This window comes from Amblyomma maculatum, chromosome 1 (genome assembly GCF_055883805.1).
Source record: "Amblyomma maculatum isolate TAMU_Amacu chromosome 1, ASM5588380v1, whole genome shotgun sequence".
In the NCBI taxonomy this organism is placed as follows: domain Eukaryota; kingdom Metazoa; phylum Arthropoda; class Arachnida; order Ixodida; family Ixodidae; genus Amblyomma; species Amblyomma maculatum.
The window spans coordinates 379,963,193-379,983,526 of record NC_139344.1 but is presented as its reverse complement, the minus strand read 5'-3'; the positions used below and the strand labels follow the sequence as shown (position 1 = coordinate 379,983,526).

General features: G+C 43.6%; 1 protein-coding gene across 2 annotated transcripts in view; it reads right to left on the bottom strand.

Annotated features, from left to right (window-relative positions):
* LOC146208353 (uncharacterized) overlaps positions 1-16,923 on the bottom strand; it is a 43,221-nt gene extending 26,298 nt beyond the window's left edge. The window contains exons 1-2 of one of the 2 annotated variants that reach the window (XM_084592879.1): positions 16,411-16,923; positions 7,035-7,300 (exon numbers count right to left, since the gene is read on the bottom strand). In XM_084592879.1, coding sequence (XP_084449005.1) covers positions 7,035-7,300; positions 16,411-16,417 — 273 coding nt within the window. In that variant the 5' untranslated portion in view covers positions 16,418-16,923. Of the gene's footprint in view, positions 1-7,034; positions 7,301-8,152; positions 8,673-16,410 lie in introns of those variants that run through there. The other variant, XM_084592871.1, reaches the window with a different exon arrangement.
* Between the last annotated feature and the right edge of the window lie 3,411 nt (positions 16,924-20,334).

The following is a 20,334-nucleotide window of genomic DNA, read 5'->3' as shown; positions in this document are numbered from 1 at the left end:
CTTTGGCTTTGGGCACTCGGAGTGCACAACAACTTCGAGGAGCTCAAGGAGGCGGTTCTAGAGAGTCAGAAACAACGCCTAACAACAACGCAGGCGGGTAGGGAAATCCTGTCAAAACTAGGGCTATGGCAGGCACTAAGAACTTCTGAGATCAAATCACAAATTCCGACATCCACAAGAAACAACATCTATGTGAACCCGATACCCAGGCACATGTACCATGAGTTACAGAAGGGTCGAAGGAAAGCCAGAGTCAAATCATTGGAAAAACAATTGTCTAAGGACTGCGGAAGTTGTCTACGTGGACATAGGGGCTTACGGCGAACCTGGCAAGTTCACAATAGCTGCAGTTGACCACAAGAAGAGGCCAATTATTCAGGCTTCGATCTATGCCAAGGATCCTGCGGAAGCGGAATCACTGGCAATAGCCATCACCATAAAAACACAAGACAACCAAAATAAGTCATCACACGTAGTGACGGACTCCCAACCAGCCTGCAGGGACTACCTGGCCGGAAAACCTCACAAAAGAGCGTGTGCAATATTACGTTCCATCTCCCAGACGCACACAATTACATGGACACCTGGACACGAAGGCCTAGAAGGAAATGAGGTAGCGAATGATCTAGCCCGAGCTCTTACAAACCGGGCGGATCCCCATCCCTACCTCACCCCTCTCCTAGGACCCTACGGCGACAGGCTGGAACACCTATGGTTAGAAAGAAGAATTTTCTCACCACCACACAAACACCTTCCTTCCTCGGACGCTATAGACTGGAGAAAAATACAAACAAACACATTCCCTAATCTTCAAATTTTAAATAAGATAAGCCCAACAAAATACATGAGTTACTGTCCTTGGTGCGGTGCAAGCCCCACACTCTTTCACATCTCTTGGGAATGCCAGGACAAACCTGACCCAACGTTAATAGTGCCATGCCCGACACACGAGCAGTGGGAGGCGGCCCTGACCAGCGACAACCTGGACCAGCAAGCCTGGATTATCCAGCTAGTCCGCAAGTCAGCTGCTGCCAGCGGAGCCCTGGACTAGGGGCACCGACCACCCAGCTCCTGCGAATATTTACTGATTATATGCTCATTAAAAGTTTCTCTCTCTCTCTCGGCTTTTTACCCTTGTCTACTTTGGGCCCTCCGGTATCCAAACAAAGATGAACGAATCAATTTCTGAATCTAGCCGAACCGGAACGCTTACGAAAAGAATAAATGGGAATTAAGGGCAAAGTTTCAGTACGTCTAAACTACTACGTAACAGTAGAACGCGATAGCGGTTACGAATTGTCGTTGTGCTCAACACCCAACACAACGACTTGCATCTCACCGTGCGCGCATGTTAAATTCACAAAACGGCTTGCTTTTCTTCATCTTTCCTTTTTTGCTCCGCACTCAATTGGAGATATCTTTCCGCGCATTGCATCGTGCACAAAATTTGTGCATTATATGGAATATTTTTATTCAGATAATAATTACAGTCATGTTCTAAGTTTAGGTGACTCTTGTGCTTTCTCTTAAAGTAAGCTTTGATATTTTTCTCTTGTGCTGCTCGCAGCGTTGTTCTCAGCCTTAAATTTGGTATTTTTTCTGTACTGGGAAAATGCACCGTTGGTCATTTTGCAACACTTTAATTTCTCAGCAGCGTTAGTGACCTGCTGTTATGGCCTCCGCATGGAGGTCATAACAGTTGGCCTCCGCATGACCTCTACAATAAACCTCATTGTAAAGAAAATATACGTCCGATGTAGTGTCACTTAGCCGTCTTTCAACAGTTGCGGATGGTGAAACAAAACTGGAATCAAGCCTAGAATCAAGTCGGATTGTGGCTGTTACGGGAAGAAAGCAAAGTCGAAAATGACTAAGAACAACTCAGCAAAAAATAATGAGTAATAATGATCTCGCAAACATTTTAGCGGTCAAGAATACTCCCGTAGAAACGAAAACAAGAAATAATTACTCTCGGAATACAAAAAAAAAAACGCGAATAAAATGAAAGAGAAAACCTGATGTCAATGCACTGTTATGCATATGGATAATTACTCGGCCATGTAAGTCCTTTTCCGGATAACTTACTTTTTATTCACATCCGCGGCTACTGTATCACCTTTAGAAACTGCTTCATTGGTAATTAAGCAGCTTTGCGGCCTTTATTAAGCTTCTTTCCTTTTCTCAAGCTGTAGAGCATCACAGTTATTTATTTTTCACATTAAGGTCATCTTCCTAGTTTTCATAATGAGGCCCTCATACGCGTCCTGCAATTCATTCCTTTATATAGACTAAGGACAATGTCGCTAACAAAGGGAAGGTTGAGCAGTTGCTGTCTATTTTTTAAGGCGAAATCCTTTACTGCCTCATCGTTGTCGTAAGCAAGTGTCACGCTTTTGCGGTGGCTCTGATTGCTTGAGACGGGATGACATGATGGAGGTCTCGACCAATCACAGAGCACCACCAGAGTATGCGCGCATGCTTGCCTTATATGGCCATATGCCAAGCAATGATCAATCAATACTTAATTACTAATAATTAATGACTATATAAGCAATTATATATTGATAATTACTAAATAGTGATAGCTGCACAATGAATTATTTATTAGTTATTGTTTAATTACACGCTTTTGCGGCGGCTCTGATTGGTTGAGACGGGATGGCGTCATTGAGGTCTCGACGAATCACAGAGCAATACCACAGTATGCGCGATTGCGTGCCTTATATGGCCATATGTCAATCAATGTTCAATTACTGATTAATGAATAATTAATCATTATTACTTAGTGACAGCTGCGTAATTAATTAATAATTTATGCCGCGCACCTGTTAAAATCGCGTAACAGAATGCAGCTCTCAGGCTTTCGCCTTTCATCCCTTTAGTCGCCAAATTGTCCTCGTATTTTTTACACTTAGTCCTTATGCACCCTTACTAAACCTTTTAATGCACTTTGTAAACACGCAATAATTGCATAGCTGCGATATGTTACGGTGAGCACATCATCTGTCTTGAATTGCAGCTAAAGAAAACGGGCGATATGATGAGCTGGAGGGCTAAATCTGAAAAATCGACATTGCCAGCTAAGAGTAACGATATTTACCATGCAGATGGGAAACGGAGTTCGATTGAGTGAAATACTTTGTTTACCCTCCGCTCTATTAGTAAAGAGCAAACGTGGTTCTACCGACTGATTTGTACGGACGCTCTGTCGGCAGTTCTGTCTAAACTCCTGGTGTCCTCCGGCCATGGCCCGCGTGTAATATACAAGACTATTGCAGGGATGTGTAGGACGGCGCAGATGGGATGTAGCCTTTCTTGTATGCCACCAATTCATTATTTTTGACAATATCTGATGCGTTCGAAAAAGAATTATTCTCGAGGCGTTTTATACCAACTTTGACTTTGAAACATGTCCAAATGAAATGCGGGAGTCAATTTTTGAAACAGTGATATCCAAAATATGAGGCAGTACTTTCCACACAAACCTGGAAATCACTTCAAGAAATGCGTAATTTGGTGGAATACTGAAATCACTCATTGTGGTGGGAAAAACGATTGCTTAATGCGCTGTCTAGGTAGAGAAAAAAATCGCATGATTTATTTTCGATGTTCCTACTTACTACATACAGGGAGGCTCGCGATTCAGTCCCTCGCCTGCGGGTTAAGTAGCCGAATGCGCTAACCTCTCAACCACAGCGGCAGGACCCTTATTTTGTTTCTGTTTGTAATGTAGATATCAGGGTTATAGTGTACAAAATAAACCCTTCAGCATTGTCCTGAGCTCGCACCTAAACTGTAGGGAGGTTAATTTCCTAACTTCCGTGGCAGCTTTTCATGGCTAAGCGGCTGCACCACGCAGGTCAGAAGATGGAAACTTGGAATTTCTGTTGTCGGAACACTGATAAGAAAGCGCGTGCTATATGTGCTTATCGTTAAGACACATTTATACCAGAGGGGACTTAGCGGCTATTAGATACGAAGGCATGACGAACCTACTCAGTGAAAACGAGAGCTAAGTATTGCAGGAGCAGAGTGATTTCTTGAAATTGATGTGAATGTTTCTAGGAGGACTTAGGAAACAACATGTTGCTTCTATAAAATTGAACGAACTGGCAAAATGTGCCTGACTTGCAAGGTTAATGGCTGTACAATGAATAACTTAGCAGTATTAAAGTAAACGCTTTCTCAATTGCAGGGCTCCCCTAAATTGTATCGCGGTTATTCCGCAGTTTAGCAAAGTTCAACGCTGTAAGGTTAAAATTCTGTAATAGGTATAACTACTTTTTAGTAGTTAAATAGCAATGGTAAGAAACGGTAAGAGAATCCGATATATCGCACACCTGCTATATAATACCTCCCGCTGCCTTAGCTGGACGTTTATACTGTCGGCAAAATCATCATTTGCTCGTAAGTTATGCACTTTAAACACACGTTAACCTGCTGAACATACGAAGAAAATTGAAAAATACCAGTGGAAGCGAATAAAACATTTATTTAATCTCACTAAAGAAAACTTGCGAAAATGTGCGCTAATCATCGCAACCCAGGCCGCACCCATTGTAGGTTCAAAGGCCTTTCCTACATCGCTCCAATTAACCCGGTACTATGCCAGGGGCATCTATCTGACGCCCACAGACTTCTTAATCCCATCCGCTCATTGAAGTTTCTGCCGTCCACTCTCACACTGACCTTCTTTCGGACTCGAGCTTGACACTGTTTGCGACCACCGGTTGTCTTGCCTTCGTTACATGTCCTGCCCATGTCCATTTCTTTTTATTGTTTTCAACAAGGATATATTAAATTTGCACTTGTTCTCAGACGCTCTCTAGCCGCTTCTAGTCTCTTAACGTTGTACTTATCAGTTTTCTTTAAGCCTTTACTCGTTTAACTCGAACAGTCTTTGTTAGCTTCCACGTTTCCGTCCACTAGATGAACACTGACAAGATACACCTTTTTACGCTCTTCAGGGATACTAGAAACTGGCGGTCTTGATCTCAAAGTACCTGTTAAGTGGACTTCATCTATGTTATTTTTTAGGTATTTCACTATTATGGTTCTTAACTTCGGTCATTAGCAGCTCTAATTAGAGAGCTTTATAATAAGGGGCAGTTTGGGGCGTTGAAATGCGCATGCGCATAACGTAGACAATGTTTGGGGTATAGGGTTAACGCTTGGGGCGGCGCCCATTTTTCGAAAATAGCGTTCGGTCCAAGACGCCGTTGGGTCGTTTGGGTTGCGGCAACATGGCGGCGTCCGGCCAAGCGGCAGCCGCTCGCCTCGGCGCAGATTCGTCGTTACCGCTCCATGACGTCACGCGTTCACGATAAACGAAAGGCGCACTAAGCTTTTGCTATGTCTCATGATGCCCGCACTACCAAAATTTGTGACTGCTTCCGAATTTACCGAGCTGTTAGGCTAATTAAGTTCGCCTCGTATCGTTGCCATGAAGACCAGATGTCAGAAAGCGCGGAAGGTTCAAATGAGGGTTCCCGGCTCAGCCTGGATTGGCTATTGACCGGTTTCGTCTTGTCTGACGAAAACCGTTTTAACTGGTAGTTATGAGATAATTTTGTATAACAAGATCACTTTCTGATGAGTAAAATAGGGTTGCTGGCTTTTATATATTTAAATGCTTTTTCACTGTTTACCGTCGGGGCGCTGCAATCGACAAATGCAAGCCCGGCCCCGCTGAGTCGGAAAACCCCTTATCTAAAACTAGCCGATCGGCTCGTACGTTGCGCCGTGGCATGCTATTTTCTTGGGGGCCCCAAGTCTCGACTCCCACTATTCTAAAACTTCCTCTTATCTTTACCACTTCCCGCTCTTGTTCCCGCGACATACTAGTTACCGGAAACATGCCGTTTCATTCGGAGAGTTTTGGCCAGTACTTCATTTTTCTGCACAATCGTTTCTGGGCAAAAGCTTCAGCTCCAAATCGATGTATAAATCTGTTAAATCGCAGCTCTCTAGATGGCTTTGTTAGTTTTGGTTCAAGCACGCAATGAACAAGGAATATTGTTATAATACTATCTGGACTATATAGATTTAAGGTAACGTGATATCAGCTTACAAAACACATATTCTCTATTGCCTTTAGAGCGAACTACCTATACTACCTAATAATATGTAGCCTCCATGTCACTTTTACGAATAAATATGCGAACAAGGATCCCTGCAAGAAACAAACTTTAGAGACAGTAAATATGGTTGATGCGAAAAACATTCGACTGCATTTCTATTTCACTCGCCACTAGTTATATCCATGCTTGACCATGCTGCCCAAAGTTTTGTTGCCTTCTTGTCCCCTTCGCGATTACATTTGCGCGCAAGGTCCCTTAAGGACAAAGCTTAAGAGGCGATAAATATGCTTCATTGTTAAGGTACTCATTCTTTCCATGGCCAATAATGGAGTGGAGTAAGCTGTCTCTAACCGTTTTTTTCTTCGGAAATGTCTGAGTGTGGTGTAGCAAGCGCATGAGAATTTGGATGAATTTACGTTTCTTCCGTTGTTATCCTTCTTAACATGTTTCTACTGATGTGTAATCTTATGTTTTGCGTTCTTGGAAGCATTCTTTTACTGCTGTGATTAAGCTGCTGTGTGAGCCCCTTTTTGCGCTTCTGTTCAACCAAGCGTGCGTTTCAAGTATGTTTTCTGAAGCGCTGTGTATCGTATCTGTACCTTCCCCGCCTGCTTTGGCTTTCAAGGCTCCAGTATATTAAAAAAAAAAAAACAAACAAACAAATAAATACGCCGCTAACATTAGAAAGTTTTTGGCCTTCACGGCTTTCCGTTGGTACAACTTAAAAATAAATGATTTCAATTGAATGCGCAGCTCAGCGCAGCTGCATGGAGGTGATGCTTAAAGAATGCAGGGTGACAATCTATTTGACCTTAATGGCTTTCCGTTGGTACAACTTAAAAATAAATGATTTCAATTGAATGAGCAGCTCAGCGCAGCTGCATGGAGGTGCTGCTTAAAGAATGCAGGGTGACAATCTACTCACTGAAAGCAAGAAAAAGAAGTGGCACTCACCACTTCCGGGAAGAATGTGATGGCCACCGAGAAGAGCGCAGAGAACCAGAACATGCCCGTGAGGTAAGGAATACTCCACGAGGACTTCTTGAGGTGGAAAGCCACCGAAAGCAACCAACGTTTCAACCAGCTTCCTCTGTGTCTGGCAACGTCGAGTGAATATCCACTACCGCCAGCATTGCTTCGCTGTCGGCTATTCCCCGCGCCGTAGGTAGACTGGCTTAAGCTTACAGGCTGACGCAGGAGGGGCTGTCTTTCCCTGCCACCTGAACAAAACAAACAAACAGAGACTATAGCTTGCGACAACCAATAAATACGCCTTCAGAAAACAACGAGAACTAGTCACCACCTTCTTCCCGTTAATGACACATTTATGGTGCAGCAGTTTTAAAGAACGAACGCTATAGTTATACTCAGTAGGACGATAGGAGCGAAGAAAGTTAGGCTGGCGCCTGAGATAAGGCGCCAGCCTGAAATGTTGAGGGTCGCCAGAGAAGGGGTAGGCAGCGAACGCGATGGTTAGATGACATCCTCGAGGCACTGCAGATGAAGTTATGTGATGTTAGGAAGATAGAGCGGAAAGCGTGGCGTGACATGGTCCATAGGGTCACGCAGAGTCGGACACGACTGAACGACTGAATTGAACTGAACCGAAATCAGGAAGTTCTCGGATGTTATGTGGATGCATTTGGCACAGGATGCGGTTAACGTTGCTGCTGTTTGAAGTAGACGTTTCTTCTGAAGTCGACGTACTTATGACAATGATGATTAAAATAGTGCCTCTGGTTTCATCTCGTGTAACATTCTAAAATTTCATTCCAATCCTCTCGATGTGGAGGTTGGAGTATGCTTATGAATATCACTAAATTCTAAAAAGTGACTTCACTGAGCATCCGCGATAGTGCCGGGGAGCTGTGGCTAGAAGAGTCCAACCACGGTTGCCGAATTGGAAAAGGAATTCAAAATCAGAGTTTAGAGGGGTTCCATGAACAGGTACTATACAAGATATTAAGCGAGCGAACATTAACAATGTCTGTCTGGCTATCAACCAGAACTCACCGTGTGAGTGATATCGACATCACCAAGCACACACCATGAAAGAAAGGATCAATTCTTACCTCTCGTGGCCATGATGCCGACCGCTGGCCTCATCATTTACCTCTGCAGAGGGGATCGCAGTCTGAAGATGCTCCTGTAGCAAAGTTAGCTACCTTCGTGCCGCGCCCAATGCATGGAAGAAGGTTGGAACTTTAGCACAACGCGCCTGAATGCGGGCTAGCGTGCATGTTTTTCCGACTTAGAGAAAGAAGGCTTTCACTTCCACATGGCTCGTAGTGATCGTGACGATGAGAAACTAATCGCTTTTTAGATGATGACCGAAGCTTTTACGAGAACTGACACTCGCAAATATCCTCAGTGGGCTCCTTCGAACTGCATACATAACACTGCTTTCTCACGCAATGGACTACCGGCTCTTCGTTCGCGGTGCGTTGAGGCGCTGCACAACGGCGTCTGAACCGCCGAGAAGCTCTTTCTCTGTCATTGGTTTGCTGATAGACATCGCGCTTCGGATCGTTTACAGCTCCTCGCTATCTCTCCTCACTTGTAGGACCATAAAATAATCACCTTATCTTCGCTGAGCAGATGGGACGACTTAGCATAGGAGCGGTATATTTATAATTAGCGTGCTTCAGTTGCTTTATCACTTAGCAAGTTTCTAGCAAGATTTTCATTTTTTTTCTAGTGTCGAAACTGATGTGCACGCGAAGACAAGATTCAGTGCAATATAGGGTATGGCGTATTGACTTGCTTGTGACGTTATCTACAACGTACGGGGTTGAAAAAAAAAGTTACTGAAACCCGGAGAAAGCAAAGAGAAATATACTCTAACTAGAGTGTTATGCGCTGCCGGTCGGACCTCCACATTTCGCGTGCTCTGCTGAGTTACTATGGCGTTTGTACAGTCGTTGACTTTCGAATACGAATAAATTGCATGCAATCTACGCTAGAAGCCTTCACCAGCACCGCTCTCGACCATACCGGAAGTGTGACGTCAAACATGTCCGAGTAGTGAAAATGTGCGCGAACCCTGGTAAGCGCTACGACATCAATTAAGCTGCTAGAACTGAGGTCCTCGTTAACTAGCACGCGGAAATAAGGAATCCAGGAGCTTGAGGCAGGACACGCACACGCACGGAGCCAATAGTCCCTAAAACCGAGATACGCATTTGGGAATGTTCAAGTTTTTTTTTTTTTTTTTATGGTGTTGGTCAAAAAGAAATAAGCCACTGTGCAAATATTTTTCTGAAAATAATAATTTGAGGTCGGAAGAAAAATTGCTTTTGTCCCGTAACTAGAGTAGACGTAAGCCCAAAAGGTTTTTCTTTTCTATCTGCCGGTCGCACAGAGGTGATCGCATGCGTTCCTGCGGTCTTAGCTAGGCGTCTGTACCCTTGATGACCTTGCCTTCGTCAGCGGCTGCATAGTACTGGCCACGTGGTACTGGCGTTGTTGATAAAGTGAACAGGTCTTCAGCTGTGGCTTATTACCCGAAACACAACCACAAGACACTTCCTACTCCGAATATTTTTCTTTTACTTCTAAGCAGATTTAAATCATGTCAATTCCCCATTAATCGATCCTAAAGATTCATTCGAAAACATTCAGTTATGATTACCTCGGCTTTAATCACTTGTTTTGATCAGCTTTGTTCTATGTGCGCATCGTTAGGAGCGCTTCAATAGTTATTTCCTTTAAGGTTTGGTTTCATGACATAGTCACGTAAAGAAATGGAAGCATATGACATAAATAGAAGGCTTGCTGGTAAAAAGTACCAAATAACTAATCGATTCAATGAAAACAAGGGAAATACGAGAAAGCACTTATTACTACTTTGAATAATAAAGTAATCCAACGAAATTATTTCTTCATTGGCTTTAGTTCTTTGGGTGAGTTAATATTCGCCTATACTTTGAATAGTAGTAAGAACCGCCGGTCTCTTATCAGTTAATAAGATGAAACTTTGGGAGGATTTGTTCGACTTACTTTTGAAATTCTAAATATTGTTAGATCAGTGAGGAAAATGAATATGATATCCGGCATGTGTAACGTCTGCAAGCCGGACACGGGCTAGGCAAGAAGTTTTAGTATAGCGTTCCAAATCAATTTTGGCTACACGAAATATTTTGACCTGCGTTAGCATCAAGCATGCACAATGATCTTTATTCACTACGCTTTCTTGGAAAATGCGGTTGCGGTGTCTAAATGCGATCTGGCGAATATATGAGGGGTGTTAATGTGTTAGAATGCACTTAAAGCTTACTTAAAGTGAGGAAGCTAGAATACACTTTGTTCGCAGCTCGAATTCGATCCTTTGAGTTGAGCTGGTCTTGCAGATAATCCAAAGCAAACCAAGCACACCGCCTAGTTCATGAAGGGCTTTGCCCTCCTCGTACTAGCCACAAGACCAACTAGCCTTTGTACGGCATTCCCACTGCAAACTAAGCGGCTGGAAAAGCCGAGAAGAAATTGTAATCTCCCTCAATCTTTCTGTAGCAAATCATCTGCTGCATAACCCAGAATACTACAAAATGATCTCGCGCATCGATTAGCGAAAGAATCACTGAATGTCGAAGAGATTATTTGAAAAATACCGCTTTCCAATACATTTATAAAGATGTAGGGCACGAGGTTGACGATAGGACCACTGCGAACAGAGGAAATGCCTCTGCAGCTATTTATAACTGGGCGAACACTTAAGCTCCTCCTATAAGGATATGTCGTTAATGGTGCCGTGTGCCGGCTCCCCTTGCGGATCATTGTTCGTTTAATTTGCTGCTCGTTTAATCAGAAATATTTTAATATGTGCCTCAGCTATCCCAGACACACTCGTGAGCATACGAAAGATAGCGAGCTATGTGAGAGACCAGCTGACATAAATATGAACCGCCGTACGAAATGGCCTTGGACTAGATCAGCGTCTTACTCGGGAGCCAAGGGTCTTGAAGAGTTGGATTCCGATCCCACCTTCCCATCTCAAAGGCAAGCCCCCGAGCTAGCAGTGCCTGTCAACTCGGTCATGTCCCGTGGTCTTGTGACGTCTCACAACTCGACGACCATTCAGTGCCTGAGCTGTACTTTCTAGATATCGGAGACTTTAACGCTGTAGCGATAAAAAAAAGTAAAAACAGTGTTATAACAGGGAACTATTGTAACCGGACGTGAATATAATTTACCGGTAGTTAGAGTGTGGCGCAATCACCATTTGACATCTAGACGGTTATAGGGCGTTGACGTAAGTACGCGATATTCGGTGAGAATATATACTAGAGGCTTGTTCTTGTTTAAATTAATGACAACTTGCAATTTCTGTCATTGTAAGTGAAAAGAGCGCAAACCTTTGCGTTAGGGAGAAAAAAAACAATAACTAAGAGGCTAAAGAACAATTCTGCTGTAGGCAGTGTGGCTGATAATGCTTAATCTTTTTGACTGCTTATTTTATATGAAAGCGAGGCTGTAATAAGGGCAGGAACATCGCGTGTTAGCTGCCACTAGGTTTGCCTGAAAAAAAAAAAGAAAAAAAAAACATTGTGAGATGAAAAATAAATGGATCCTATGGGCTTTTTTTGTTTCAGTTAGTTTTGCGTCCGATGAGAAGATGCGTCAACGCACGAAATAATGTATCTAAGGCTGAAGAAGGCTGAAGTTTTCTTGGAAAAAGAGAAAAAAAAAACACGACTGTCTCAAAATGTCAAGGCCAAATCGCGAAAAATTTCGTCGAGCTGAAATATTTTCAAGTAATTACATCCTAATATTTTTACTGGAACTAAAATATGCTTAACCCGTTGCAATTTTGCAATAAGAATGCAAACGCATGTCAAAAGTTACGCGCAAAAAGGTCTCAAAAGTTCTCAAAAAGTGTCAAAAGTTAAGGGCTTAGATGTAACTCATTGGCTAGGGCGTTTGCTGCTGAGCCCAAACACGCGGATTCGATCCTGGCCGCGGCGGTCGCTTTTCGAAGAAGGTGAAAAGCAGAGCGTCTGAGTGCTGTGCGATGTCAGTGCACGTTAACAAACCCAAGGTGGTCGAAATTTCCAGGGCCCTTCACTACATCTCTCAGAGCCTGAGTCGCTTTGGGACGTTAGACGCTTAAATTGACCAGCTGTGCACACTACTCTTAATGGTAATTCATATGTTCTCGAAACACTCCGCAAGATTGGGCCCGTGCTTGCCAATGTACAGATGCCAGCATATCAACCAAAGAACGAAGGTTTCGTTAAGTTTTGCATCAAATTTGAAAGGAGTATCACGGTATCCCTCATACAGAGGAATACCGTTCAGGGAAAGATAAGAAAGAACATAAACCGTGTTTTCTTTTTATGGCTCAGGAGTATTTTTTTCTTTATTGACTGCTTTTATGATAAAGCCCGTGGTTCAGGAGCAAGCGTCAGTTGCCTAGTAAATTTTGTTCATATGATGTTTTCTTTTCTCATAGCTTGAGCAACTTTAGGAGGTTCAATCCTAGAATCAAAAGCCAAAAAGGGCTAATAATACTAACACAGAGATCAGTTAGTTAATCAAAGTTGATCTGGGCGTATGCATGGAATCAAGAAGGGCGCATTTCAGGACCATAATGGGGCAAGCAGGAATAAACTTGGCGATAGAAACTTTGCTGAGAATTTTTCATTTCTTTCTACAGCTGTTAGGAAACTTAGTTTTAATTTATACAGTAGAATGTTGAGCTAGTTGGTCCGCACACAGGGCACATATCAGAAAGAAAATAGTAGTTGTCGTTTCTTTTCCTGTTTCTCTAAGTACATTAACAGTAACGATAAAGTATCATATCGTGCAATTTAAACAGGGTGTAATTGAATATCTTATGCAGACCATATTGCTTTCAGCTACCGCTGCTGAATCTTGTGCATTTTAAAAGAATAACGATCACTAATTCAACTTCACACCTAATACACATGGTAATGGTTTGGTTAGCGCAATGACAGAATTTATTTTTATTCGTTACTTAGCCTAAGAGTTCCATTTTATGATGTTCAGACCTTACTAAGAGCCATATTTCCCACACGCACTCTAAGCATCACTGTTGTCAGGAAAATATTCCATCATTTCTGACTGAATGTTTCAATGTTACTTGAACATTTACCGGTTGCTAGCGTCCTTACGTTTATATATTGTATATATATTATTGTCTTCTATGAGTTTTATGCCACCACTAACTCTTGATAGAAATTGTCTATATGGCGTCCTGGATAACCTTTCGAATGTGAAAGTGAATATCTCAAGGTGAAAACGCACTTTCAACTGGTAAGTCAACTTAGCCTGAAGTCAAATCGGAGCAGGCTGAGTAGAACCAAACATTATTTATGTCTGGAGGTTCTTTACACGTGTTATCGTGTGACATCCCACGTTAGCCCGCTAACACTCTTGTTTCTCCGTATATATTTTTCTAGCTTTATGACGATCAAACATAGCGAAGTTTGTCGACAAAATGTATCCTACGCTTAGGCACTATTCAGTTAAAATGTTTGTGGCGAAACAGGTCCAAACGCAGCGCAAGCATCTTCGAATGCAAAGCTCGTTTCAACAGGTCACGAAATAAATGGGAAACGTTCACGTCACTATTCCCACTGCGGCACCGCATAAAACCTTAAACCAGCATGGTACTGATAACAATCTGATACGATTGCCTAATAAACGGAAGAACTGACTGCACAGGTTTAAAGTCTGCACACGGAGACCGTCTAATTTTCAAGCATGTGCGCTGTCAGCCCTTTTGCATTCTTTTGTCCTAGCCTTAAAATCAGTATGCTGTCCGCATGTTATCATTTATCGCTTATTGGGAATGCAGCGGCTGTTTCTTGGCATTGATTTCCAGTCAAGAGCGAATTGACAAGTTTTAGTATACTAGCCTGCAATCGCCCTGACATGCTCTTTCTTCGTACCCTATGGCCAGAAATACTGCCTTTTTTAACTTGCCATGACTTGTGTGGAGCGTATATTTGCTCGAAACGTGAGTGAGATTCATTTTATTGGGAAAGTCAGCTTGGAGTGTACATGCGACTAATGTAACAACAGTGTGCCGTGATCTGAACAGAGCCAGGTACGCATTCTATGCCACTTCGCGAGAATCGTTTAAAATATGTAAGAATCCCTCTGCAGAGTTCTTTCTTGAATGTGACAACAAAGGAATAACAATAAATCCCTTTTTTTATAGTGGTATGTTTTGCTGCATTTTTAAACAAAGCTAAAACAATGTTTTTAGCTCACAGTACTTCTTTTTATTCACATGCATTGCTTAGATAGTAATTATATAGGACTGGGAAGTAATTAAAGTTATCTTTCATCAGAGGTCGCTTAATTATTAGCAATGAATAAATTACAGCTTCTTAACCATACCATTGGACGCCCGAGTTTCCACTAGCTCGTTGTGCTCAATACTGAATTCGAAGTTTCTTCTGAAAAAAGTGCACCTCTTCGCCTAAGATCGTACTCACCGACCACACAAGTGGCAATAGCCTACTGACAGATGCAGATAATGTTTCCATATTTTTGGCGCGAGATAATATTTTAGGCGCATTTTGGACGACTACCACACGCACAAAATATAACAAGCAATTCCGCAAACCTATACTGAGAGGTGCTTTAAACTGGCTATGTTTGATGAAAAGGCTGGTAAGGTTTGGCCCAAGCGCTTTAAAAACCTGATTTCGAGCCTTAAAATAGCGTATAAGTTAGACGAAATTCTGACTTGCACTAGCGTGACATATAAAAAGAACTCCCAAAAATGCAGATGTATTTGTTTCGATTTATTAGCGGAGAAAAGAAACGAGAACCTGCCTCTGAATTATTTTATTGGATTCCCAATATACGAGCTGAAATAAGTCCACAGGCATTGAATTTCCAAGTCCAAACGTTATCTTTCACTAATCGGAGTGAACTAAATATGGCGCGTATTATTCTCTTAATTTCATAGTTTAAAAAAATACAATGCAACACCTCATGGTCAGTCTAGATTATTTACGCGTGAAAGTGCTTAAAAAGAAGTGAGAAACTTTGCCGATGCTAGGCTTCTTAAAATGCGAGTAAAAGAGCCATTTTCTTTTTCAAGCTTTCTGATCCAGAATATTTCAACGCGCAAATAAAGGACCCGCTCGCCTGGAAATACACATTTTCTCTGACTGTACTAATTATTGCCCTTAAATGTGGTTTGCACAGAAGCGTAACTTTTTGAACGATGTTGGTGATTTTGTTTCGCAATGAATTTCAAGAGGTAACAATTTTGTAGCACTGCTTCAAAGAAAACAATTTCGAGGTGAATAATTGAAAAAAAAAATTAAGGTTTGACATTAAATTACGTTTTGGTATTCACAGATCGGAACCTTAAAATTTTGCGAAAACTGGCATGTTTTCGCAAAGTTAAAAAATTTCCGAATTTCGCAATTTTCGCCAAAGGCATGTAGTGCATTTCGAGTATATTCCTATAACTTAAATGAAAACCCGAAGGTTTAGAGCGATAATACGGTAAGTTAATCTGTGTAGACACATTTGCACGTTTAAAGCAAAATAAAATGTTTTACAGACGCAGTGATACTGCATAGAACCTTCGTCCTCCTCCTCGTCTGAATCCGCTCATATACACGACCTAGACGCTGCCAGTGGCATTTCGAAGTGCACTACTCGACCTGTGCAAGCTAACCTTCAGTCAGCAAAGCACAAAATTTAATTAGTGTGGCACTAACTGTGACTGCGTATTTGAAACAACAGGATTGGAAAGAGTTCAACGACCCAAGACTGCGACAGAAGTAACATGTACTGGTATCTGTTGCACTGGATCGTCACCAGGTGATTTTACGGTTACCATATACGAGTCCCACTTCCCGCTGCGGCATTTTAGTTAGCGCGCTCAGTGGCCAGGTTTAACGGCCACGTTCCAGTTGTTTTGTTCTAAATAAAATAACCTGAGACCAACGTTCATCACGCTTACGCTATTTTGGGAAATGGGTAAATTATCCTCGCCTCTACTCTCTACCATAACGCCGCGAGTTGCTCGAAGCCACTTTGATGTGTGCCTAAGGCGTTGATCTTTTCGAAGCTGAAATTTGTGAACTCTGGCATTGTTACTGTCACAGTGACGCTCAAGGCAGCTTGCAAAGGGAGAAAGTAATAGTGAACTGCGAATACCGCGGCTTTCGTAAGAAACCAGGTGGTTGTACCTGAGGCTGCATATGTTGTTAGCAGGCATTTGGAACATCTCTCCCCCCCTCCCTCTCCCCTGCCCTTCTTCTGTAGGAACAGCAAAAACACTGCACGGATAAGCGCATATGAAATGTGTTAGCAGAAAATTTGCGGATGTGATACTTGCCTTCCATGGCCCCGGATGACACGAGGTATGCCGCGGGGCCCGCGATCGGCTTATCCGTACCGGCTTATCGGTGTGGATTTCGGCTACGTCGTCCGAGCTCAGCGCGACGTGCGGGCTCCCGGAACCGAAGCGCCAAACGTATGCACCAGTGACGACACAAACACGTGTGCAAAAAGAATTCATACAAGATACATGAAGCTGCAGGAACGGTGCCTGCTGCTGCGGCACGGTCCGCAAAGCTCCGGATGCTTGGTGCGTATTCCGCCTGTCAAAATATACATCGGCCGATAACACCAAGGGAACGAAGTTCGCTCGATCATCGTGTTTCGTGACGCTTGCAAGAAACTGGACACATGGTAGGGCGGCCACGACCAGGCGTTATTTTGGGGACCGTATACGTAACTTGAAGCGCAGTCTGCGCGCGTGGGAAAACACGCCTCTCTCGGGCCGACAGTATTATACAACACTGGGACAGATATGTTTACCGTCGGGAGCAAGAGCGTTACAGAACGCCCAGCCGCCAGCAGGGCTCGATGATAGATGGATGGATGAATGGATGGAATATAGGAGCGTCCCCTTTGAAACAGGGTGGTAGCAGTTGCTATCATGCTCGTTTTTTTCTCTATATCTTAATTAGTTTTTTAGATTGCTTAACTATACCATCATTCTATTTATTGAATTTTTCTTTCTACATTACTATCATTATGTCACGTTTCTGCTTTTAGCCACCAATCTTCCAATTGTTTTTGCTAGCTTCCACCGCAGGTTCATTCATCCGGCCATTGGTATCTCTAAACCACAGGACCCCAGGAAGAGTGACTGCGCCTGCATCGACTTCCGTATGGATACCATCACATTCAAATATAAGATGGTAATTTGACACATACTGCACATGTGTCATCGTCATGGTCAATCAATCAATCAATCAATCAATCAATCAATCAATCAATCAATCAATCAATCAATCAATCAATCAATCAATCAATCAATCAATCAATCAATCAATCAATCAATCAATAAATCAATCAATCAATCAACCAATCAATCAATCAATCACGCTTCTTCTACCAGTCGGTTCTAGTTCAATGGGTTCATCGTGGTTTTCGAATGGATGATTATCTGTGATCCTGATGTCGATTTGTTGGTTGGTAGATAGCGTTCTCAGCCGCGGCTTTTCCACTTAATCTGGAAGCGAAATGTAAACGCATCTGCATATACTAAACCTCTGCGATTCGATGGGAAGCCCAACAATACCGTTCGCAACCTGAAATCCTCCTCTACTCGGAATCCAGGTAAAACACTAGAAATATGCGTATAAGACACCATCCTGCAGCATAAAATTGATATGTTGTTGAACATTTCCTCAACCTCAGTTAAGATCACAGCAAAATACGTGTGCAAGGGGCACGGCGCTTTTTAGTACGTTGGTATAATCTGGTCACGCACAACAGTGGTGATATAGCTTTTACCATGAAGCCGTCTGCTTCTGCTACTAGTACTTTGATGCAGCGTCGTCTTTGCCATCTGTGCTCACTTTGGCTTTATTTCTATATCTGCCTACCGGCGTCCTGCTGCAAAGTGTGGTTTGTTTCTTGGGCTCGATCGGCGGCAGGAAACGCCTCGTCAGCTCCTCGGGGTAAAATACTGTATTCTGGGTACGTCTACATGGGAATATTTTATGAATTGGCATCCAATCTTTCCTTCCTGACTGCTCATGGCGCATTCGGGCTCAAAAATGGAGGTGCGAGAAGGTAGAAAGTGCGGTGCAGTCGTTTGCTTTGCGGCCCTTAGACGACCGTCATTACCTCGCATTGCTTAGCAGAAGCGTCGGAGCTAAAGGCTTCTGTCGGCTAAAGGCGCTTGCGATGTTCGAAACCACTCGTGGTTCTCCAAGCAACCCACCATTTCGTAGAAAAGAGGAGAGAAAAAATATATATATATATAAAAAAAAGAAAACTGGCTCATCGCAAACAACAGCAAATGTAAGCATGATCTTTTTTTCTTCTGTTGTTGCGCCGAAGTAATCGCCTGCTTTTTTTCGGCCATAGCAAGAACGGCCACACAATCCTGCCTCCATCAAACAGTCGAGCGGTCTTCATATCTGGCGCATAATTCGCAATGCCATCCATTCCAGCTATGTCATCTGCATGGATCCATTCCCTGGCTTACGCAGTTCCGACTGAGACATCACTGAAATGCAGAAGAGCGCAGAAGCGAACGCTGCCATAACGCAACAAAGGAATGAAAGAATGCTGCGCTAAACTTAACCTCATTTCAGAGTGTCCGTCTTATCAGCGCACGGCAGGTTGAGACCAGCGTCGCAGTAAGGAGAGCAAATGAATTAGAGCTGGTTACTGCCCGATCTAATGGGGAAGCTGCGGGTCAGTGCTGTAGAGTTGACGGTTTGGCGCTTGCCGGTGCACGCATTACGCAAGGACGGCAACTCTGTTTAGTCATGACGCAGTTGCTACGTCACCAATGTTATCACGGGGCTAGGACAAAGCGACATAAAAGTGAGGATGCGGTAACACTCAGATTTATTGCAGCAGCTTGGCATTGGCTGGGCGTTTCAGAAAGACAGCTCGATTGACCGCTCTTCGTCTAGATCACGCATCTTCATCTAGCAGTTTACCGAAAGCGTGGAAAATTGAGCTCATCTGACTCAGCAAACATACACCTTCTTATACTTAGATGGTATTCAGTGCCTGAAACGTCCCGATCTCCTCTCCCGCGCTGTCACTCAGGAAAACTAGAAAATGATGAACAGCTATCCGTAACCACCTGCTCTCGGTACTAGCTTGGCGTGGTAGAGAGACAGTTCGACTGACCGCCCTCTGTGCGTTTTCCAGGTCTGTGATAATCTTTAACCTTTTTTCATTGTTTGCGCCATATCTGCAATGCGGCTTGCTGCCATGAGTTATTTATACTTACAAGATTCAATGCTGAATTAGATATGTGTTGAGGAATTGCGGAAGGAAAGTGAAGAACTGTGCGGCAGCATCACCTTATTCAGCAAGTTGTATGAATCTGTCAATAAAAATGAAGAAGCTCCTGAGTCCTGAGAATAAAAATAACATACAACGAAAAAAAAAATGTCAGTAATTGACTAAGCTCACTGATGAAACGAAACAGTATTCGAGAGTGTACCTTGTTGAAAAAATTGGCTGTGGTTTAGCTATGGTTACCTATAGTCAAGTAGCGATACCCCGGCTGCGCTTAGGCTTCACTTGAAGTTAGACATGTTACGCAGAACTCGAGCAGCACTCATCATCAGAGGTCGGCGCTGTAGATTCATCGTTAGAGGCTAAGCGAGGCCATCTAGCGGCATCGCTTTCAAGGCGTTTGGCCAACCGCTCGGCACGCTCCCTTGAGTCTCTTCAGCGCGCTGTCTGCTCTTCATTTCTACTGCGATCCCTGGCCTCCTTCAGGCTGGCCGACTTCTCACAATCGATACTACGGCCTCAACTATGGCTGCGGCGACGCGAGCTCTCCCCTTCTATACTCCCGATTATCACAGCTGCGAAGCGCGGGGTGTGACATCATACAGAGGGCGCAGTGAGCGCCCGAGGCGACCACGACGAGCCAACACCACCTAAATTGTCTGAGTTGCGGGAGGATCAAGGCCTGTGGTGTGACGTGACACAGAGGGCGCGGCGAGCGCGCCAGCTGTGGCGGTTGCCAGGCAACGGCGGACGCGCGCTTGTAAGAGTGGCCGTGCGGCGATCGCGACAAGCCGAGTTGCCGGATAATCGAGGCCGTGGTGTTACGTCACACAAAGGACACAAAGGGCGCGGCGAGCGCCGAACAGTTTTACCAACGGCAGGACTGTTGGCCGCGCAGCAACCGCGACGAGCCGAGTTGCTGGAGAATCGAGGGCCCTAGTGTGACGTCACAGTACGGCCACGGCTCAATGTGCGGCGACGG